The sequence below is a fragment of the Pimephales promelas genome, chromosome 5, assembly GCF_988280905.1.
Source record: "Pimephales promelas chromosome 5, fPimPro1.hap1.1, whole genome shotgun sequence".
NCBI classification, from domain to species: Eukaryota; Metazoa; Chordata; class Actinopteri; order Cypriniformes; family Leuciscidae; genus Pimephales; species Pimephales promelas.
Genome location: NC_142773.1, coordinates 36507703 through 36530153, shown reverse-complemented (window position 1 = coordinate 36530153; position 22451 = coordinate 36507703). Strand labels below are relative to the sequence as shown.

Genomic DNA, 22451 nt, shown 5'->3' with positions numbered 1-22451 from the left:
AGCATTGACTGGGTTCACGGAACACCACCCATCTCAATTTGAAGTCCTGTTTCCGTTCATCTTTGTATTTGGACCATTTGGACGCGCTTCCTCATTCAGCAGCAGCCCAAGCTCAGTAACGTTAGCCGGAACCGTGGGGTTTATAGAGCAATGATCTCACCGGAGCTTAATTTTAATTTATTTTCGAGTGACCTTTCACTTTACCTTAAAAACCAAGTTAAAGTCGAGCTATTCGGCTCTGGGGTTGGACTATCATTAGTGCTCGGATTCAGCGCCGCCTATGCCTGCTACTACCTGATCTCTGTGGCCAAGGTAAGGCGACTGTACATTGGAGCCGGTAGGCTACCGTTCACATTGATTTACAAACGAATTTATGGCGTGATCCGGATGCTCTTGCACGTGACATATTGGGTCATATTTGTAGCGGATGTATATTTGCAGCTGTTGACTGGGTCAGTCAGTGCACGAGAACTGCCGGCCGGCTAATGATGTCATAATTCAATGGGCTGTTACGTCATTTTAGTCCTGTCACTGTCAGAATTCTCTGCACTCAATCCGCATAATGTAATCCTATACGTGTGCATAGCGCTATATTAATGGCATAGTGCGCCTTGAAATATGTAGGCTCTTAAATATTTAATCTGTAAGGAGAACTCATGTTCACTCTCTCGCCTTTTGAAAAATATGGCATGAAAATTGCCAGAAGAACATCCTTCCCTATTAGTTTTGAGGCAGTCACGTTGCGTAATATGTAACAATAATGCAATCCACTAGTGTTGTAATTTTCAAAACACTGATAAACTGTTATTACTACTATTATTATGTAGTATTAAATAATAATGGACGATATGTTTTGAAGGACAAAAATGTCAATCAAAGCCCTTTGTATATAACAGATTAATGTATCTGAATTGTACACATACAAAAATATATAATGTCAAATTATTTTGGCAAGTCGCTTGAGGCTTAAAAAGATAGTGCACCCAGAAATGAACATTCTGTCTTAATTTACTCACCCTCGTGTTTTTCCACACCTGCATGAATTTCATTTTTTTCAATTTCAAAAGAAGATATTTTGAAGAATGTTGATATACCAGTTGATGGACCCCATTGACTTCCAAAAATATCTTTGACAAAATATCTTCTTTTATGTTCAGCAGAAGTAATTCATGCAGGTTTGGAACAACTTGAGGGTGAGTAACTGATGGCAGAATTTTCATCTTTTGGGGATCTAACCCTTTAAGGTGCTAAAGTAAAGTGTCATGGAGTTTGAGTTTTTGTAGTATTTGTATGTCACAACTTTATTATATTAATTTTATAATTAAAACAAAATAAAACATTAATAATACTTAATAAAAAATGATATTATTATAGCCTATTGTTCTACTTATCTTATAATATACAATTGTAATATAAATATGTATTGTATAATATGATTACAATTTATAACCATAATTGTTATTATACATATACTAAAAAGTAGTTTAAATTCTCCAATAAAAAAACAATTATTAGTTATATATTTAAAACGTATAGGCTACTGTTTTAAATTCCGAGATTTATAAAAAATCAATCCCTTTGCTCTTTGTTTTGCAGAAACCCATACTGATAGCTGGAGGGAAAAAGTTCCATCAGTTCCTGAAAGACCAATGTCCCGTAGTCTTGGAGACGTACTACCCAACATTTTGGTGCTGGGAGAGTCGACTTCAAACGCTGCTCAGACCCTTCGTGACTGCGAAACCCTGGGTCAGCTACAGAAAGTGAGCACATTTCCCTCACAGTCGAAATGTATTTCATGATGTGAATGTGGACTCTACAAAGCCAATAGATGTGTACTAAGAAATGGACAATTATTGCTAATGGGTGGACTTGATATCAGTGGAAGTGGTTCTTAAGTGTTTCGGTCCTGGTTTAGGCAGGAATTGAAGATTTGCACTGAGCTTTGGTGATTCAAAATCAGTGCAGATTTCACATTTATGCTAAAGTTGCCACTGTTACTCCACTTGAAGATATAGTTTTGCCTTCTTTTACATATACAAGTGCCCTTAGATGATCAGAGAGCTTCTTTCTGCATTCATTTGCATGATTGTCTGATGCAGTCAGAGAGTAGCTCTTATGTTCAGAGGACATAGCAATATGAAAAGAGACAAAGAGAGTGTAGCAGCTTATACCAACCTTCCTGTTCAGATGATTACATGTAATAAGCATGCTTTGGTTGCATTTTGCTGAAATAAAACGACCGTAGAGGGTCATATATCACCCCATTATCAAAAGATAAAAGACATTTTTTCTGACAATCACAGTGCATTCAGTCAATAGTACTTAACCTGTTAACTGTCACCCCCCCTTTTTTGAATAGACATGAAAATGCACATTTCGAACTTAAATGGTTGTAGTTCAAGAATGCTTTGGAATATAGACATATGATTGGTCTTGTTTTAAAGAAGACATTTGGCAGATTTTTGTAGAAGTGAAATAAATTAAGAAAGTGAAACAGAAAAAAAGTTATAGAAGTTTGAGTTTATGGAAATGTACAATGTAAAAATATTAATTATTCATATTTTGCATAAAATATATATTTTCAAAACCTGGGCTACTCTAAAATGTCAGAAAGATCAAAGCCAAAAATCTGAACAAGTTGTGTTTCAAATTTTAGGTTGATATCTCAAAAAATGAGCTTTCAGTAAGATTTTGTTTGAGCGCAGTACCAAACTTTTTCACTAGGGCACAATCAGACTCCATTACTGCCCATATAAGGGCGCCTGCATTTCCATTCGTGTTTTGAGTGATATGAACCATTATTTTCACAATTTTCATACAATTTCTGAAGTAGAGATCCTATTCAGAAGTAGCATGGGAAGTTTGGCAGATTTTGATATGAATTGAACCTCTAAGAAACACATACAAAGAACACGCATGCAAGTCATAGCTAGCTGCCACGTCACAAATGGTGAATTTATTATTTTTTTCTTGATATTTCAAACTTTTCAGACCTTTTTTTTTCCAAAATAATTGAATGGATTCTATCTTTTGAACTTTTGGCATGAAAACAAGCTGAGGTATCTACCATTTTTTCATGATTTTTCATGTTTACTGCTATTTTAAAATAAAGGTCTGAACACGCCTTATGAGTATGAAAATATTCTTGTTTTATATTGATAAATTATGGCTCCTCTGTAATATATTTTGAAAATCAGTCACCAAATATGGAAACTAGAGATTGTAAGCTTTCAAATGATATATAGTTTGTCAATATTATTTAAGGTATTTACTAAGATATTATTGTTTTAAAAATATAGTGGCAAACGTCCCACCTGTGGGACGGTGACAGTTAAGTGGTTAAACATATTTTAATATCATGCAAACATACATGAGACTCCAGCCTTAATATAAAACATGTAAATCACATAACATCTGGTTACTATTAGCTTTATCCATGTGACCATCCTATTATATGCATGTATCAGTTGTAAAATAAAAGTATCAGGTATGATTACAAATAATGTCCAAGATGGTGCCATGTCTTCCAGCACAAAATAAAAAATGACAAGGTGCATCCTTTTAAGATTTTTTTTTAATGTGGACATTATTTTCATGACAACCAAGACCAATATAAATATATAATAACTATATAACTACATAACTTTCTCATTACTCACATTAAATGTCTTTCTAATAACTGTAATGTAAAACAAAATCTAATTCTCATTTCTGTGATAATGTGTCCTTATTACACAATACATATTAACAGCAAATTATGCAGAATTACAACCAGATTCTATTCCTAACCTTATAATACAGTAAGTACATGTTGTTAATTGATACTACTCAGTTTCTAAACTAAAAGTGCATCAGCATTTCTTGCTTTTAGATTTTGATTTTTGGTGTGAAATATAATCCAAATAGTTCTTGACAGTTTCTTTGTGAGATTCTCCATTTTAGATTTGCAGATACATTTTTTTTTTGATCGAAGCATCTGAGATTTGAAGTCTGTCGGTGAAACAGTGTTTTGATGGTGGCATGTTTATTGTATGGTAGAATCACTTACTGATTCTGTTAAAACCGATTCAGTGCTGCAGTATATATATCAGCATAAAAATCAGCCACTGTGTGCATTTCTGCTCCGCGCTCAGAGAAGACGCATGCTCGCACAAACAATAGCATCCAGTGTTCTGTTCGAGTCACCTGAAATGCTTTTAACGGGATTGGAATCAATAGCTAATCCGTTTCCTCCGCCTCAATATGAGGCTGGCGTGAGAGACGCACATGTGTTAGAGCGAGCAAATCTGCTTACGGATCCTGCTGTTTTATGGAATGATCGAGGACAGGGTGTTTTAAGTCAAGGGCATCTGAGTTTGACCGTCCCAGCAGCTGCGCATTCCTATTAGCAGGGAGGGTGTGATGCGTGCTGGGACGCGCTGAATGCTCTTGTGTGTGATGTCATCCGCCGACACCACCACTGCCATGCTTCAATGCCATGTAGTCAGGTGTGAAATTGGAGCTTCTGTTTTGGAAACAGAATGTCCTGGGAATATAGATCTAAACAGGAAATCAGCATCAGATGCCAGCGATATTTGAGGATTCTGTTCAGATTTAATGTCTGAATAAAGGAAACTGGGTCTAAAGAGGCCATATTACAAAGTCTTGATTTAGTTTTTAGGGTCTAAGAATAGGTTTTCATGCTTGAATGTAAAAAAAAACACACATTATTGTTCACTTATTTTACATTGTTTCAGCACCTCTCTTTCCACTCTGTCAGTAACGCTCTGTTTAGTTCCTGTCTCAATGAAGCCCCTCCTTCCGAAAAAGCGTAATGTGCTCTGATTGGTCGGCTGGATCAGTGTGTTGTGATTGGTCAACCACTTCGAGCGTGTTTGCAGAGATGACACGCCCCTTACCATGACCGTGAGTTTCAGCTTCTCAGGTGGAAACACTAACAATGGCGTCACTTTTGCTTTATCAATTCGATTGATTCGGAGTGGAAAAAACAGCATTTCTAGGACATGGTGACAACACATTACTAACGCGACTCAAAGAGGCCCCACCTCTTCTTTTTGCATATGCCTTCGGCGGGAACTATTTAAATGGGGATTATTAACTATTTAAATGAGCAACATTACACACTAAAGAAAATTGTAAATGTAAAAAATCATATTAGGTCCTTTTAAAAGGGGTGATGAGCTGAGAAATCAAATTTTCCTTGAGCTTTTGACATCTAAGAGGTCATCATATTTTAAGAATATCCTGTAAGTTTCAGAACTGAAAACGTCCTTGTTAGTCTAATAGCAAACGACTTGTTTTTCAAAGTGGGAAACTATGACGTCAAAGAGGATGAAACACCACCCCCGCAGAAGATCAACGCCTACTTCAACATGGCCGGTTTAGACGCACAGACTCTGGGTCGAACATGTGTGGGCGAATCATTCAGGTTGCCATTTTACAACATTGGACGTTTTCAAAACAATTTCCCCCACGTGCACTGAGTGACGAGTGAGTTGAAACTCATTATAATATGCAAAACTGTTATCCACTCACAGCAGTGGGCGTTTACTTCCAAGACGCCCATAAAGGCCGAGCGTTTTTCAGCTAGGCTAAAAACTAGGGTACAAAATAGCCTATTACTTGTTCATTTTGGAATGCAAAAACCAAGCGAGCGTCATAAGTTGACCTCAGACAACAATATAATACAATTTAAAAAGCCAGTTCATGACCCCCCAATACAAGTTGTTGAATGTCCAGATATTAGTTTTGTCTGTGTTAACAGTATAGCATTTACAATAGAAGTCTATAAGGCAAGGCTTTGTTGAACGTTAAAATTCAGCTCTTTAAAGCACTTTATAAAATACAGATTGTTTCAAAGCAGCTGCACAGTAATAAACAGAAAACAATAACAGCTTTAATGTTGCAAAATTCTTCAGTTACTGTATGTAAAGCAGCTCTACACAAGACAATAGTGTAATTTAGGGCTTAACAATTAATCAAAATAAAATCGAAATCATGATATGGCTTACTGCAATTTGATGAAATAAACATACGCACTGTGTTTCAGAATGAAGCGCGGCACTGTGTTCATTTACATGCTTAGATAATTATTTTTTCTTCATTTGAAATGTATTACGATAGTAATATTTCCTATTTTGTTTAATTTTTTTTATTTAATAATAAGCATCATTATAGATCTGATATAATAAAAAAAGATTATTTTATACTTATCTTGATATATAATCACAACATTTTTGGCCAAATTGTGCAATTTACAACAGAGAAATTACTATTTTATTTTCCACAAAAATCATGCAGCCCTAGTGCCTAGTTCAGCTCAATTTAGTTCAATGTTGCATTCAATTTAGTTAGAAAGTAAGATATTTTGAAAGTACGATATGAAAGATGTAAGCACTGTATTTATCTTTTCCAGACATATTACTGAAAGTCAGTAGGTTGCCATTTGGAAGCGCTTTGCCAGATTGGTCTCTCACTATCTGACATTTTGAAAGGTGGGATTTACATGTCTATAAACTACTTTCCCACATTTGCGTGCGGGCCGTTCTTGAAGGCACTTGACTGTGGACAGACTGAGTGCATTTTTAATGATCTCTCTGAAATTACATACCAGCTTTACGTGCTTGTCTCGTCTCCGAGAAATCTGGTTTGAGCGGTGAGCTAGCTCATCTCTACTGCAAGACAACACGAGAGCCCTTTGACATAGATTCTCTCCGCACCGCAGTGTCCCTGAGGATTCTGCCTCTTCAGGCAGAGTCATGATGAGGACGTATAAAACAACGGATAAGGCAATGTGAGACGAGTCCATGCACTGTAACATTATTCATTAACAAATGTTTATGAAGGCTGACTTTCATACTTATTTTTTTTTTAAATAATTTCGAGTCAAGTATACTTATATAATGGTTGACAGGACCTACACATTTCCATCATTACTCCAGGCTTCAGTGTCACATGATCCTTCAGAAATCATTCTAAAATTCAGATTTGCTGCTCAAGGAACATTTATTATAACAGTTGTACTGCTTAATATTTTTTGTGTTCAAATGCACTTCATTTGAAATAGAAATATTTTGTGACATTACAAATGTATTTACTCGCTGAAAAAAAATGGCTTTATCCAAAGCCACTTACAAATGCTGTAACACGTAAGCATGTATCATAAAATATATATTAGGAATTGACCAATGTGGGTTTTTCAATATCTGATGCTCATGCCGACAACAACACGAGCCTTTGAATATAAGCCAAGCGCTAATGTAGAGGTTGGAGGCAAACTAGCGTCCAGCATGGAAAGTGATGTCATAGCACAGGTGGAATGTGGCTTGTGCCAGACTGAAGAATGACTTTGGCAAATACTGTGACCATATCAAACGCTGGTCACCAATTCAATTCCAAATATCTTACAATTATGTTGTACATATTCATAATTGTGTAAAATATGTGATATTTTATATTTTATGTACAACTGCTTAAAGAAATTCACATACTCATTGCCTAATATATTGGAAATTGATGATTTACAGCAATGCAAATGTTAGTATTTATCTTGTTCCTTTAATCATTTTTATTATAATTTATGTATATATATATTTATTGATATTCTTTACTATACAAAAACCAAATATATTATACACTCAAACAGGAGTGAACAGATTAGTTTGATAGTTTTTTTTCTCAGGATCGCCATCACACTAAAAATAGAGGTTCAAAACCAAGATACATTTTCCATGTTTCAGCAACTAAAAATTATTTGCATTGGGAAAGCACAAACTGCCATTTGACAAGAACACATTATTTTGTATCCAATCCAGTTTCATTCATATTGCACATTTTTAAGAGTGGCTTAAGGGGCCGCTGTGGTGTGATATGGATTGCCGTACTACCATTTGGTAGTTGTGTCACAGTTTCTTTCTTTGTAGTTTTTTATCAGGACTTAAGCTACTATTATAAACACAATCCCACAGTTTCGCTGAATGTTCCTCCGGCAAAATGAAGCAGCCTCTTTCTGTTCTATGTCCGGCAGTGAGCTCATTAGAGCACCAGATGGAGGCCAGATCTCTCTGGATTGGTTTGACAATGATGACAGCACATCCCACCCGGACCAGTCCACGCGACCCACTGTGCTGCTGCTCCCGGGACTGACGGGCACAAGCCGCGAATCCTACATTCTACATATGGTACAGCAGAGCCGAGATATGGGATACAGGTGAGCAGCCTAGTTCACAGCCTTTCATTTAAGACCTGTACACTGTAAGGACCTTAACGAGTAATATAACGAGGATAATATACTATAACGAGTCCACACCACAACTATAACAAAAACGGCAATCACTTTCAGAGCAATTTTTTCCATCTGATGAACATTGAAAGAAATAACAGCCAATCAGAATCCATCCTGGTAAACACCTTCGAACTGGTCCGTGGTGATTATGTAATAGGTAGTTGTGGCTCACACCGATTTTTCCAGGAGACTCCCGAATTTCAAAGGCTCTCCCAAAAATCTCCCGGACCGAACTTTCTCCCGAATTTCCACCCAGACAACAACCATCCGTCACTGGGCGCTGTTTCAGACCGAACAATAACAGGGGAAAAGGAAGAAAGAAGAGACCGTGGCGAATAAAAAGAGAAAATATGCCTGCAAATTCCTAACTGAATGGAAAAAAAAATTCACGTTCATCCAGGACAGCTCGAAGGGATATCCCTGACCCCTGCCTGTTTGTTATTTTTCCCGGAAAAACTCGGCCGAAACTCCTTTATGAATAATCCAAGCAATATGTTTGTCCAAAATTGCAACATGACATCATGACTTTTGCGTAAACATACACACCAATTTCGAGTCAAGTGGCGTGTTATTTCGACGCATTTTGAGCTATCCGCGTGTATGCGTGTATGTCTACGCCATTAACGTCCGCGTCTTTCCGCGTGTCTGTACACGCCGTCAAATGTCCGCGCGAAACGAAGCAAAATGTAGGTCTACATCTGGGGAGCGATCTTTTTTTTTTCCTAGGATGGTAAGGGAACAGTCATAAATGCCATTAACCCCAGTGACGGTTAGGTTTAGAGACGGGGTTGAGGTAAGTCATATATTTATATATACAGTAATGTAACGGCGTTCATAAACACGCTGAAAAGCGATTATGCGCGTTGATAGCACGCCAAAAATGGAAATACGAATTGGCGTGTCATACACACGCTACTTCATGAGATCAGTCTGAATATTGACCAGTTGCCAGATTGGATTAAATGCATTATATTCACACAATCCACAGACCATAGCACACAACTGAAGTTATTGCATGCAGAGGCCAGACAGACTCACAGGGGCGATTGGCATCTCACAACTCGCACTTTATTCCCAAAACGAACTCGTGTAGGCTACTCGTTACTTAAAAATGAGCATCAAACATGATATACCCGCATACATGGGGTATCCGCATAGACAGCAAAAGGGGTGTTCGAGGCACACGGCACATTGAACTGGAGAATTTTAAATTCTTAAAAGCATATTAATATAGAATTTAACTATTTTACAGCAGCTTGCCTGAGTAATTCCAGCAGAATTTGCGATTTTTCTTCACACACACGTCACATTCAACTTGAATTCTTACTGCACCTGTAGTACGGTTCAAAAGCAACATAATTTCCATTCGCTGTGCACATTTTGTATAGTAAGATTCACTTCAATGCTTTTGTTAGCTTTGTTCACCTGTGTTAGAACATGTGTAGATCAATGCATTACAGTATGCATGCTTTACAATTCCCCTACAACCTCTTTGTTACTTCTACTTCTGAAGTTGCCACTCTATGTAGCCAGAGAGCGAGTGTGTCGACAAAGAGCTGAGCTCTGTATTGAACCATTCAGGGATGCAGAGGCGGTACTTTCTCTCTTTTGGGCATCTGTCTGGAGAGGCGTGAGGTCGTGGGAGCTACAGCAGCTCACTCAGCATCTTTCTTTAGCCTGTGTTCTCTGCTTAATGAACTGCAGATTTGTCCATTTTTGCTGCTTAGCTTAGATCAACTTTCCATGCCGCAGCGAAAAAAAGGTCCACCGTCCGCTAAAGGTACACTAAGACATTAGCAGCAACGTATGATAATAGATGGAAACTAGTTTTGCTTTTTCCATTTTAACCTCTTGAAATTTTAAGAAGTTATTTGTGCACTGACTGATAGATGTTGGCTATGAATAGGGTAAAAAAAAAAAATAAAAAAAAAATTAGGTATCACCATACTTGCTTGGTTGATTGATTACAATAATTGCAACTATTTTTACAAGTTTTCTGAAATGTTATATTTAAATATGCAATTTTAGGCATTATCTAATTAGAGTTTATCTCAATCGATTTGACACATTTCTCCAAGCTCAGGTCACTGTTCTCAAAAACGTTAACACAGTGATCACTTTGTAATTGTCCTATAGAGGTTGTCCATTTTCCTTCATTTCATGGAAATTACAAATCATAATTTTCATAAAAATAATAAAAAATGGTAAGATCCAATTGCAGTATTTCATTAGGCTAATCTGTACTCACAAATCCAGTCCAGGCTAGGGTAACCTAACCCAAACTCCAAATCCTCAATCCAAACACAAGAGACCAGCAAACAAGACCTTCAGCTGGGACATGACATATAACAAGGACTCTGTGACAAACATTGAACAAACAGGGTATAGACCTTATGACAGGTATGAAAGTGAGGCTGTGAGGGATAGTCTTACCGTGTTTCCAATGGCATCCGCTGTAAAAAGCTGAATAAAGCGGCTAGATTACTTACAATTTTCCACAGCTTACATTGTCGGTAGTTTTTAGTCAACTGACATTTCTTTGAAAGATATTTTTCCAGTGTTTCATGAGCAGAACAATCCGAAAACACATTAAATAACAGCCCATTGAAGAGATGCAAGTCTATCCCTCACAGCCTCGCTTTCATTCTCATTAAAAATCAAAGATCGCGCTGCCATGAATAAGGGGTATATATACACACACAGATACTAACAAGGTGACGGGAAACAGCTGTGTGCAATGATCAATGAGTGACAGGATGGGAAATTTAGGCCCTGTTTACACGAGAACGCTCGCGCGTGAAAACGTAAAAATATTTTATCGGATGTGCCTTTCGTTTACTTGGCAACGGCGTTTTGAGGCTCAAAAACGCAAAAAAGTGAAACCACCCTTCAGAGTGGAAATCTTTAAAAACGCTCCACCGCCGCGTTCCCGTGTAAATGGTAAAAACGCAAAAGTCTACTTGACGGTGAAAGTTGTACGCAGGCGCGTGGACTTGGTGTTGTTGTAGCATGCACTCCTAGCCGCCTGAAGTGCATACTACACTGAATTTCACACATTTTTGCGTCTCATTTTGCACGCGGATTTCCCACACAAAACGCTCGTCTAAACGTAGAATAAAAAAGACGACGCAACGCCTCTTTTGCGTTTTCTCTTCAGAATCGTTTCCGTGTAACATAACCTTAGTATGAGTGAATGACACCGTGGTGAAAGAGGCACTTAGTATTTGTTTTTGATAAAATATAATAGTATTCATTTTTCATAAAATGAAATGCTTCATTAACTGGTTTGCCAACATAAGAGTGTGTTTTTGCTGTGTGTTGTCTTTTTTTTTAACTTACATTTTTATTAATTCTTAACAGAGCATTTACATGTATCAACAACAATTATCAAAAATGTTGCTAATGTACAATCTTGAAAAGAGAGAAAAAATATATATATATATATTTCAGCATTGCATTTAGCATTTCTATGTGGTTTCAGCATCACCATACACACAAAAAACAAAGAAAATAAATAAGTAAAAATCACTTTTGGTGGTTGAGCAGGGACCCACAACTTGTTGGCCCTTTACATGAATAAGACTTCTACAGAACTCCATCGTAGACTAAAAACAGATTTCTGGAGTCGCTGTGTGTTGTCTTGAGAGCAACATTCATTTGGAGAATTGTGTCAAATCGATTGAGAAAAACTGTAAAGATGCAATAATTTGCATACAATTCCAGAACAGAAATCTGAACACTGTATTAAGGCAGGTTCAAAATTTTGGTTTCATTTTGTTGACATATTAGAGTTAAAGGTTCTCTTACGAGAGTACTCTCGTGAACGCTAAGCTAGCTTACGCTACGGGAAAATTCCTTTTCTCGAGAATACTGAAGATTGAGTTCCCGTTGTTAGCTAGCTTAGGCAACACGAGAGTACTCTCGTAAGAGAACAACAGTCATTACTAGCGTTACCTCTGTTCTCTCTAGTAGAGGGAACGAGTGTTGCGTAACTCTGCCATGCTAGTGCTGCGTTCTGGTTCGCTTTGAGATAAAAATCAAAGAACACCCTGTCTGCACTCTGTTTATATAGAGATAAGAAACGCCTATTTCAGTGGGACATGATGGACAGTCTCTTCTAGAGAGAACTGTGGTTATTGTTTTTACTGAGGTTGTTTTTTTTTTGTTTTTTTTTTTTTAATCTTTTTATCATTTAAAAACTGAAAATATTGTCAATAGCCAGACACCGGCCTTTAAAGATATGTATTGTATTTGAAGTCAACGTAATAAAATACAATAAAAGCAACAATTAAAAGTGTATTCTGGATGTTTTCTTTCCATTAGTTTAAAACAACAGCCAAATAACAACAAAAGCCTAATAGCACAAAATCTCAAAATTGCCTCAATTGCCTTTTCGCTGTTGTTTTAGTATACCAGTAATTAATATAGTATTATCATATTTATCAGTATTTTGAATGATCTTTTACTTTTTTAGATTTTACATTTTCCTAATTAATTACTTTAAAATTTACTAAGTTTGTTATGTGTTTTTTTCCCTAATGTTTCAATTTAGCTTTTATTTTTATTTCAGTTTAGGACTGTAACGGTCAGGTTCTGTTTCGTGGTCCTGTGTTTCCTGTCAAATGGACTCTTTTCATGAATCGTTACTTGTGTATTTCAGATGTGTGGTGTTCAATAACAGAGGTGTATCGGGTGAAAAGTTATTGGTAAGAATAATATTTTTATCTCCTCTATGTTCTGTTTCATCTTGCCTTGTATAATATATCCCAAAACATGAGTATTATTAAGCTTTAGCACAGGTTACACACATTGCTGCCTTTCACCATGAATATTTGCAAATATATGAAGCACAGTGGCGTATCCAGGACATTTTTTGGGGGGTGGCCAAGATGGGACACAAAGCTAGAGTGGGGTGGCCATGGCATAGCGAAGTTAAATGCGTATATGTACGCAGCCGACCATGGATCAAATCCCGGTCCTTTGCTGCATGTCACATCCTCTCTCTCTCCCATGATTTCCTTTCTCATAACTGTCAAATAAAGGTGTCTATCCTGTTAAAAACAGTCCTAACCACCAATCACAGACAGTCCTCAAGTATCTCTGGTTATTTTAACATGTCTATTTTTAATCAGTAATTATGGTCAGGATAGGGTAAATATTTTCTAAGAACTATTTTCTTGTAGTGGATTTAAGTCCTTGTCACTTCACAAGTTAGATTAGATTAGCAAAATTAAACTGCTCTTAACTAATCCTATACAATAACATGTATCAGTCGTCAGCTCATCATCTGTGTCACCTGTATTGTTACCTGAGTTTGCTTTACTAATTGAGGCACCATCTTGTGGTTACATGAAAACACAGAAATCCAACAGGACAAACCAACATGCTTAAAGATAGGACCTTATTCAAAAGTGTATCTGTAAAAGCAAAAGAAAAAAAAGTTTGTGAGAAAAACAAAACAAAATATTTGTTGTTCTTTACATGCTTAGTTTATGTTATTATTTAGCTTTGATATAATTTGTTAGAGATACTGGAATTTGAATTTCTTAGTTTGTTCTTTGCCAGGAGTGTTTTTATTTAACCACAAGAGGGGACTTAAATAAGTAAAGCAAACACAGGTAACACAGAGAGTGGCCTGATGACTGAATAATTTCATTAGGATGCCTTGTGATGTATGAAAATGTGCAAAAAGTGTTTTACAACCCAGACAGTATTCATGTCCAAGGCCTTGATGAAAATATAAATTGAAACGTTGGCTTTGATTCAGCACACATTAATACGTTTTTAAAATCAAACAGTTAAGACTCAAAATCATAAATAGTCAAGATGCTTCTTCATAATTTAACTTATGACATTTGTGCCATTTTAATGCAATTTACTCTGCCTATTTAAACTTCTAAAAATATATGTGGACTGTGAAGATGAGCTAATTGATACAAACAAAAAGTCATTTTTAAACACCCCTTAAACCACAGAGCAAATAAATAAGTCACAGCTTGTTTTTTTTGTGTTTTAACTTAAATCTACTCTCACACTATATTTAACACAGTGGTTGGCGAAAAATATAACATTAGCTATAATTGAACACACACATCTGCAAAAACCACCATCTGTCTTCCAGAAAATAGCGTTTTATATTTCATGGCGATGTATGAGTGGAAATAAGGTGTGGCCCCTTTAAGAGCTGCACGCGTCCTCTTTACCGTCTGCACTCTCTCAGGATGCTAATCTAGCTAGTACAGTGTAGTTCGACTTTTTCAGTTTTCTTACACATTCACAGGGAACTACGATATAACTAAACATTAAATTACCATACCTCTCAATCTACAGATTCCCGCGTTTTTATCGTAGTATTTGTTGCTGTTGTAAGACCGTCGATCTGTTTCACGGAGGAGCAGCCAGCGCGCGCATCTCATTAGTAACCTGACCTGCAGAAATCAGCTCTCAGAGCCTCAGTATGACTATTAGTTATTAAAAAAAAGGTAAAACTGGACCTAAATCGGTTGATCAGCTGTCACCATTGATTGACAGCATTTCTCTTGTTTCTTGTGTTGACGAACTTGACCAACTACCTATCAGATCTGGGGTGGCCACAGGGGTGGCCAATGAGCTTTCAGGGGTGGCCCTGGCCACCCCAGGCCACCCCCTAGAATCGCCAGTGATGAAGCATGAGTCATTTAAATTTGTTGTGCAAACACATACCGTAAACTAGACCCCTGATAAAATCTTTTTTTTCTTTTTCATTTGACTCATGTAACCTTCGTTGGAATTCAGATGATAAAGTTTTTCCGATGTGTGTTTGCAATTAAATGAGGCTTAAAATCGTGTTGGGAATGTGTTCATAAAAACCTTTGCAGATGGATGTTGTCCCATGGAAATAATCTTTAAGGACAACCTACAAATATGTTTTATGTCAAATAACCAAATAATGGTTAAAAAATACACAATTTTAAGTAATAGGTCTGCTAAAAAAAAAATTGTTTTCAATTAAAAATCTGATTAGTCAGAGACTATCAACACATCAAAATACACAATCAGTAAATCTCATCAATATTAGGGCTGTCAAACGATTAATCGCATCCAAAATAAAAGTTTGTGTTTACATAATTATATGTGGATGCACTGTGTGTGTGTGTGTATATATATATATATATATATATATATATATATATATAAATGCACACACATGTTTGTATATATTTAAGAAATATTTTCATGTATATACTGTATATAGATTTATATATAATTTATATTATATATAAATATTTTTTACATAAATAATGTTTTTTTTCTTAAATATACATGCATGTGTGTGTATTTATATATATACAAAAAATAATTATACACAGTGCACCCACATATATTATGTAAACACAAACTTTTATTTTGGATGCGATTAATCGTTCAACAGCCCTTATAAATATGCTTTAATAATACTTCAAACTTCACCATACCTTATATTATCTTAATGAAAATTGATTTGGGTTTTAAACAAAATGGGTTCTTTGGCATATACAATAAACCAAACATTTTATGTATTTTATGCTATAGTATAGCATATTCTGCCTTAATTAGCTTAAATAAAATATCAAACTGTTTTCTGTAATTTCAGCAGACGCTTTTCAATTACAATAATATGTTATTAAAATTGGGAAAATGACTTAGTTTTGAGTATATATATATATTTTAATATATTGACATGTCAGGGCTTTGAGATCATGTCCATGCTTTATAGTACCCACATTAATACACTGAGATTGCTTATTCCATGAGCATGAATATGGATCATGTGAGCTTTGGTGTTTGTGTGCTTATGGTTAAAGATACACACTCTCTATTATCTTATAACATTTGTCCACTGTACTCTAGACGCCTAGGACTTATTGTGCAGCCAACACAGAGGATCTGGAGATGGTCATTGAGCATGTCCAGCGGACCATTGACAAAGCTCCACTCATGGCGGCTGGGGTTTCTATGGGCGGGTGAGTTTAACCTACACACACACACACATACTCTCTTATCCTTCCCTTATATGGGAATTGATCACAGCTGACAGTACTATGATCAGGCATACTTGGATACTGTAGCTCTATTTTTCCACTGATACAAACTGTATAGCGCATGTAATTAAATAGAAAGTTAGCATGGAGTTGCCTATGTGAAATACAGTACCGTTTACAAGTTTGGGGTCTCTTATGCAGTAGTTGGCGATGTCACTTTGTAAAGAAACACTACGCACCTACAGACTAATACACATGCGCGTGACGTCACCGTTTTCACATATTCTTGTTTTTGTATTTTACACTGAGACGATAACGGTATCGTTTTCAGAGACTAGCAGATTAAAACCTGTTTTCAAAAGTTTAGGCCTCGAAAACGCAGTTGTCCTGTAAATGAGCGATCAAAACGCATAAAAAGTTTTCTGTTTTTCGTTGGAAACGGTGTTGTGTAAACGGCCCTTACTACATGCAGATTTGGTTCTCAAAAAACGTCTTATTATTATCTATGTTAAAAACAGCCGTGTTGCTTAATATTTTTGTGCAAAACATGGTCCACTCATAATAAATGACATTTTCCTTATTTTTCTTACGTAACGTTTGTTATTTATTTTATTTATTTGAGCGTTATTTCTTTATCCCTGAACTATTAAATATTTTTTTTAGATGGACAGAACTAATGTTGTTCAATAATGTCACAAAAAGGTTACACAACTGAAGTATTGCTGTTTCAATTATACGCATTATATAATAATATCAATTCCTAACTTATACTATAAAGTGTTCCTGCTTCATGATTTGTTCATGTATTTATTTCCTCCGTCAGACTCCTCCACAGCTTCATTTCACCATAGGCTTCTAAGTAAAAGTTGAGTCAGCAGTATTCTGCTCTAATCCTCTCCGTCTTACAGAAAGAAAAGGTCAGCTTCACACAGCTTATGCCCCAAAATGTAGCAGCTGTATATATATATATGTTTGTGTGTGTGTGTGTCTGGGGGGTCACAGTAAATTTGCCAAGTAAGATATTTTGTTGATCCTAGAACAGCATTCCTGTCTTTATATTTAGTCATAACCAAATCCCTACCTTTAAACCTAACCCTACCCATATCTTATCCATAAAATCAGATATGTGAAAAAACACTGATGTAGAAGCACCTAACCCTGGTTATAAGCCTAAACTTCACATAAACTGAAAATTTTGCTCTCAAATCTGATCGATTGACAAAGATGTTGATCCAGGAACATGTTGTACTTGGTGAAATCATGTTCACCGTGTGGTGCGGTGTGTGAGTGTGTGTGTTGGGGAGGTGGGTGCTGGTAAACCCTACGCTGTGGAGAAAAAAATCAAAAATGTTGGACCCCATGAGGAAAAAACATCGCATAAATCATACTAAATTATGTTTTTTGAACATGTAAAAATGCAGTCAGTTCTCTGTTTAGGGGATGGAATATAGTTTGTACAGAATAAAAAGCATTGTGTGAATGGAATAACCCATGTGTGTGTGTGTGTGTGTGTGTGTGTGTGTTTCTGTGCGCGTTCCTGGACTCATAATTGCATGAGGATGTTTTAGCTGTTATCGTGTCACTAAAATCTTATATCTTGACACCCGACAGGATGATGCTGGCGAACTACGTGGGTCGGAAAGGCCCTGAGGTGCGTCTGAAGGGTGTGGTGGTGTTTTCGGCAGGCTGGGATGTGTTCGAGTGCACGGCTTCACTGGAGAAGCCCCTGGACCGCTTGCTCTTCAACTACTACCTTACCAGCTGCCTGCAGGCAGCCGTGGACCGGTCAGTGGGGTCAGAGGGGGATAAGCCCAGCTTAATTTACCGTAGTTAAGTGTGTGTGTGTGTGGAGTCGTCGCAGAGGACGTTGTCCCTGACTGCCCCCCTTTTTGGTTCTGATCTCTTTTTGAATGCTACCAAACGTGCCAAATAAGATTAAACTGAAATTGTTACGGATTTTGCTGAAGTACACAGAGTTCCAGAACAGGACTTATAAATTAAATGAACACTTTGCACATATGAGGTTTATTCTACTTTAACTCTTAATCAGCTTATCAGCAAAACAAAAAAGTGCCATGGTGATGTTGTTTGATACTACTGAATAGCTGTAGAACTTAATCAGCCTCATATTTCTACATAAATTCAATTAAAATGCCAAATAACTTTTGTAAGGGATGACAACTGAACTCCACTTGCAGTTTTAATCTGGCAATGTGATTTGTTGCGGCATAGTGCGCACGGTTTGACTATGTTTTGGTATTTTGTGGTATTTTTTAAGAATTCGTATGATTTATTTGAATAATATCTTCTTTAAGGTGTGATGAAATGTAAGTAGCTGCATATGTTTTTTTGTGTGTGTGTGTTATGTACAGCCAGACCGATATATCGGCCAGCCGATATTAGGCATTTTCCAAAATATCGGTATCGGCAGTTATAATGGCCGATAAATGAATATTTAAAAAATAAAAACGGATGAAACACGCTTCAATCATCTCTCCTTGGCCTGTTATATTGAAAATGTATGTTTTACAATTTGCAGTATGATGTCATCTATTGCTAAATTATGGCTCATCATAGACTAGCTAACCACAAAGCTAGCTAATGCCACTATCATCAGTGGAAGACCGCTAACGTTAACATTAATGAGCTTGGAAACCACAATGAACTTTTTCTGCCTAAATAAAGTAATGATTACTGTATTTATAACTAGCATATCTCTAGTTACAGTCCCTGCATTGTAAAATGTAAGTTATACTTGCGAGGAGTGAACATTTAGAGAGAAAAAGTATCAAACGTATCTTGTGCAGAAAAGTTAGCTTTTCTTTTACACAACTATAATCCAACTATATTTAATAAAAAAAAATATCGGCCGATATATCGGAATATCGGATTTTAAAACCCAAAAATATTTGTATCGGTATCGGCCTTCAAAATCCTTTATCGGTCGGGCTCTAGTGTTATGACGTACATCAGTGAAACATTGACTTTGAGATGTGGGAGCTCAAAAATGAAGGCAGATCTAAATGAAAAGTGAGGCATTTAAGCAGACTAAATGTTTAGAGAAATAGAAGTCATGCTCACGTCACCAGAGAGAAATCGTCTGTTTCGCCTTGAGATCCAGTGACTTTCTGATTAAACATTAAAAAATAGAACAAATGAAACATGCATGGATAAAAAGAGCTTTAATTATAAAATGAAAGTTAGGAATACTTGTTATATGGAGATTATCCTAAAACTAATTGTGACATTTTCCTCTCTTCTTTTTTTTTTTTTTTTGCAGTCACAGAACCATTCTTGAAAAGAAATATGATATAGACCATGTGATGAAGGTGAGTCATTCATTCTGATCTTACACAATATGGTTTCACGTTTTTGTTACATATTGTTAAAGTTGTCATGAACTGGCTTTTTAAATTTTATTATATTGTTGTCTGAGGTCAACTTATGACGCTCGCTTGGTTTTTGCATTCAAAAACATCAAAATGAATAAGTAATAGGCTATTTTGTAACCTAGTTTTGAGCCTAGCTCAAAAACGCTCTGTTTTTATGGGCGTCTCGCACTGAAGACTTGGAAGTAAACGCCCACTGCTGTGAGTGGATAACAGTTTTGCATATTATAATGAGTTTCAACTCACCCGTCGATGCACGTGGGGGAAATTGTTTTGAAAACATCCAATGTTGTAAAATGGCATTCGCCCCTACATGTTCGACCCAGAGTCCGTGTGTTTCACCATTCCTGTCGGATCCAATATAGACGGCACAGCACCGTTCTTTACTCTTAATCGGTCTGCAAATCCAGTCTTGTTTACAAAACAATCCTCAGTGAAATGAAGCGAACAAACGGACGATGTTTTACCTCATCAGCTGGAACGTCATTAAAAGTAAAGTCTAACCATGCAGTCCTATTGGAATCAAGAGGAAGCTTATGTCTTCTTCCACAACCAGGCGCTGCACAATATTCTGTATTGCTCGGTAGCTCGATCTGGTTTGTCATCCCGAGGTAGGAATCTACGTTATTTAGCTATGCGTGTAATGCGCGAATCGGTGGGCGGGGCTTAACCAGCCGTGTTGAAGCAGGCGTTGATCTTCTTCTGCGGGGGTGGGGTTTTATCCTCTTTGACGTCATAGTTCCCCACTTTGAAAAACGAGTCGTTTGCTGAGGCTGGTGTCAATAAAAGCTTTTATTGGACTAACAAGGACGTTTTCAGTTCTGAAACTTACAGGATATTCTTATAATATGATGACCTCTTAGATGTCAAAAGCTCAAGGAAAATTTGATTTCTCAGTTCATCACCCCTTTAATGTAATCGATTTATTCCTTGCTCGATCTGTGGTTCACTTCAACTTCAATCATGCATTTCACAGGCTAAAACAATCCGAGAGTTCGACGAACGTTTCACATCCATCATGTTCGGTTATCCATCCAATGAAGACTACTATCGAGACGCTAGTCCCATTCACAACATCAAGTCTGTGCAGGTGCCAATGCTGTGCCTCAACGCAGCTGACGACGTCTTTTCCCCCAATCACGGTGAGTTTAGTAGGGTTGCTTGAGAGATTTTAGCCCGTTGTGTATTTTACGAAACTCTGCATGGTTGTGACATTTAAGTTTAGGGCTGAAGGTCATAACTTTCTCCCATCCATGTTCTCCTTCAGCCATTCCAGTAGATGCCGTGAAGCAGAACCCCAATGTGGCCCTCCTCATCACATGTCACGGCGGCCATATTGGCTTCCTTGAGGGTCTGTGGCCACGGCAGAGCACTTACATGGACCGAGTTTTTCAGCAGTTCACCAAGGCCGTGTTTGAGAACGGCAGCGGTCTAAATGATCTCCACTGACCCTCCCTTTCCATTACATCAGTCTATAGCCATTAGCAAAAAAAAAAGAAAAACTAGTATACATTTTCAAAGTGAAGGGCACAGGTTCACTTGAAGGCCAGGGTTGTTTTTTCAGTCTGTTCATTTATATATTCCATTATTCTTGTAGTTTTACGCACATCTCTTTTATTTGCACTCACAGAACAGACCTTGCACATGTTCCATCCGTTTCATCCGTCCATCCATTGGTGAACTTATTTGTTTCTAAATTGCATTCATACTGTATGTGACTTGCATGCCTGTGTATGACTCTTAATTATGTATTTTTAAATCTCTGAATCACTCATTAGGTGATATTACTCGGCATTATTCCACACGAGGGTGAGAGTGTCCAAAAAACATGATCAAAAGCCTAATGGAAATTACTGGGACAATGTCACAGAAATGTCCACGTCACATGTCACCGCTAAATCAGAAAAAAAAAAAAAATTAGAATATATTATGTTTGCATAAATACATTTTGAAGCCCGATTTAATAAGAATATTTACTAACACACAAACACACATTTTCATGCAAAATAAATCCCATTCTCATTACCGTAATCCAGTAATAAAAAGGAAATAATTTTTGAAATAATTTAATTTAATAAATTAATTTAATTTAATAAATAATTAAATTTTTGAACATAATGTCTTATAAAATCACAATGAATTACCTTAAACTTAGAATATTACTTTGCAAATTCACATTACAATTTAAATGTAATATAACTTTGTCACATTAATGTAGCATTAGGAGTTTGTAAGATTATGATAGAAATGCCACTGCAGAATTAAACAGAAATTGTATTTATTTTATAAGCATGAATTGCTTGCTTAGAAGTCATTTTTAGATTTAAAAAATATATATATAATAATCTTTAAAATGTCAAAAGTGTTTATTTATTTATTTTTGATTGAAAGATTAGCATTGCCTGATCTCTGGGTACTTAAAGATGTAGAAATATTTGAAATATTTTAGGCCGTTTTGGTTTTAAGACTGAATGCCACAGAGAATGAATTTGCCTAATTGCCATATTGAAATTAATCCAAACAAGGTCATGTTCTTTATGCAAAATTCCCACAGTTTTGATGAGAAACTGCACTACTGTAGAAATGGTTGTATCCATGAATGTTGGAGGGCATTATTTTATGCTAAGTATAAGATTTTATTTTTTTTTTCAATTCAAAATCTAGGACCTAAGTGAAGAAAACAGTACTCCTTCTTATGTAAACATGAAGGTTTAATTGATTGATTACCATAAGTCAATGCCTTATCAGTTCAGTCCTTCCCAAGTGTTAAGGAAGGAA

At 36.5% G+C, this 22451-nt stretch overlaps 1 protein-coding gene across 1 annotated transcript; it reads left to right on the top strand.

Moving 5' to 3' along the window:
- Positions 1-21175, top strand: abhd3 (abhydrolase domain containing 3, phospholipase). The gene is made up of 9 exons (XM_089131412.1): positions 1-312; positions 1597-1760; positions 8027-8209; positions 12945-12990; positions 16154-16266; positions 17896-18069; positions 19565-19613; positions 20650-20815; positions 20941-21175. Exons 1-9 carry the CDS (start codon positions 151-153, stop codon positions 21120-21122), a joined length of 1239 nt encoding a protein of 412 aa, XP_088987538.1. The 5' UTR covers positions 1-150; the 3' UTR covers positions 21123-21175.
- Positions 21176-22451: the final 1276 nt, after the last annotated feature.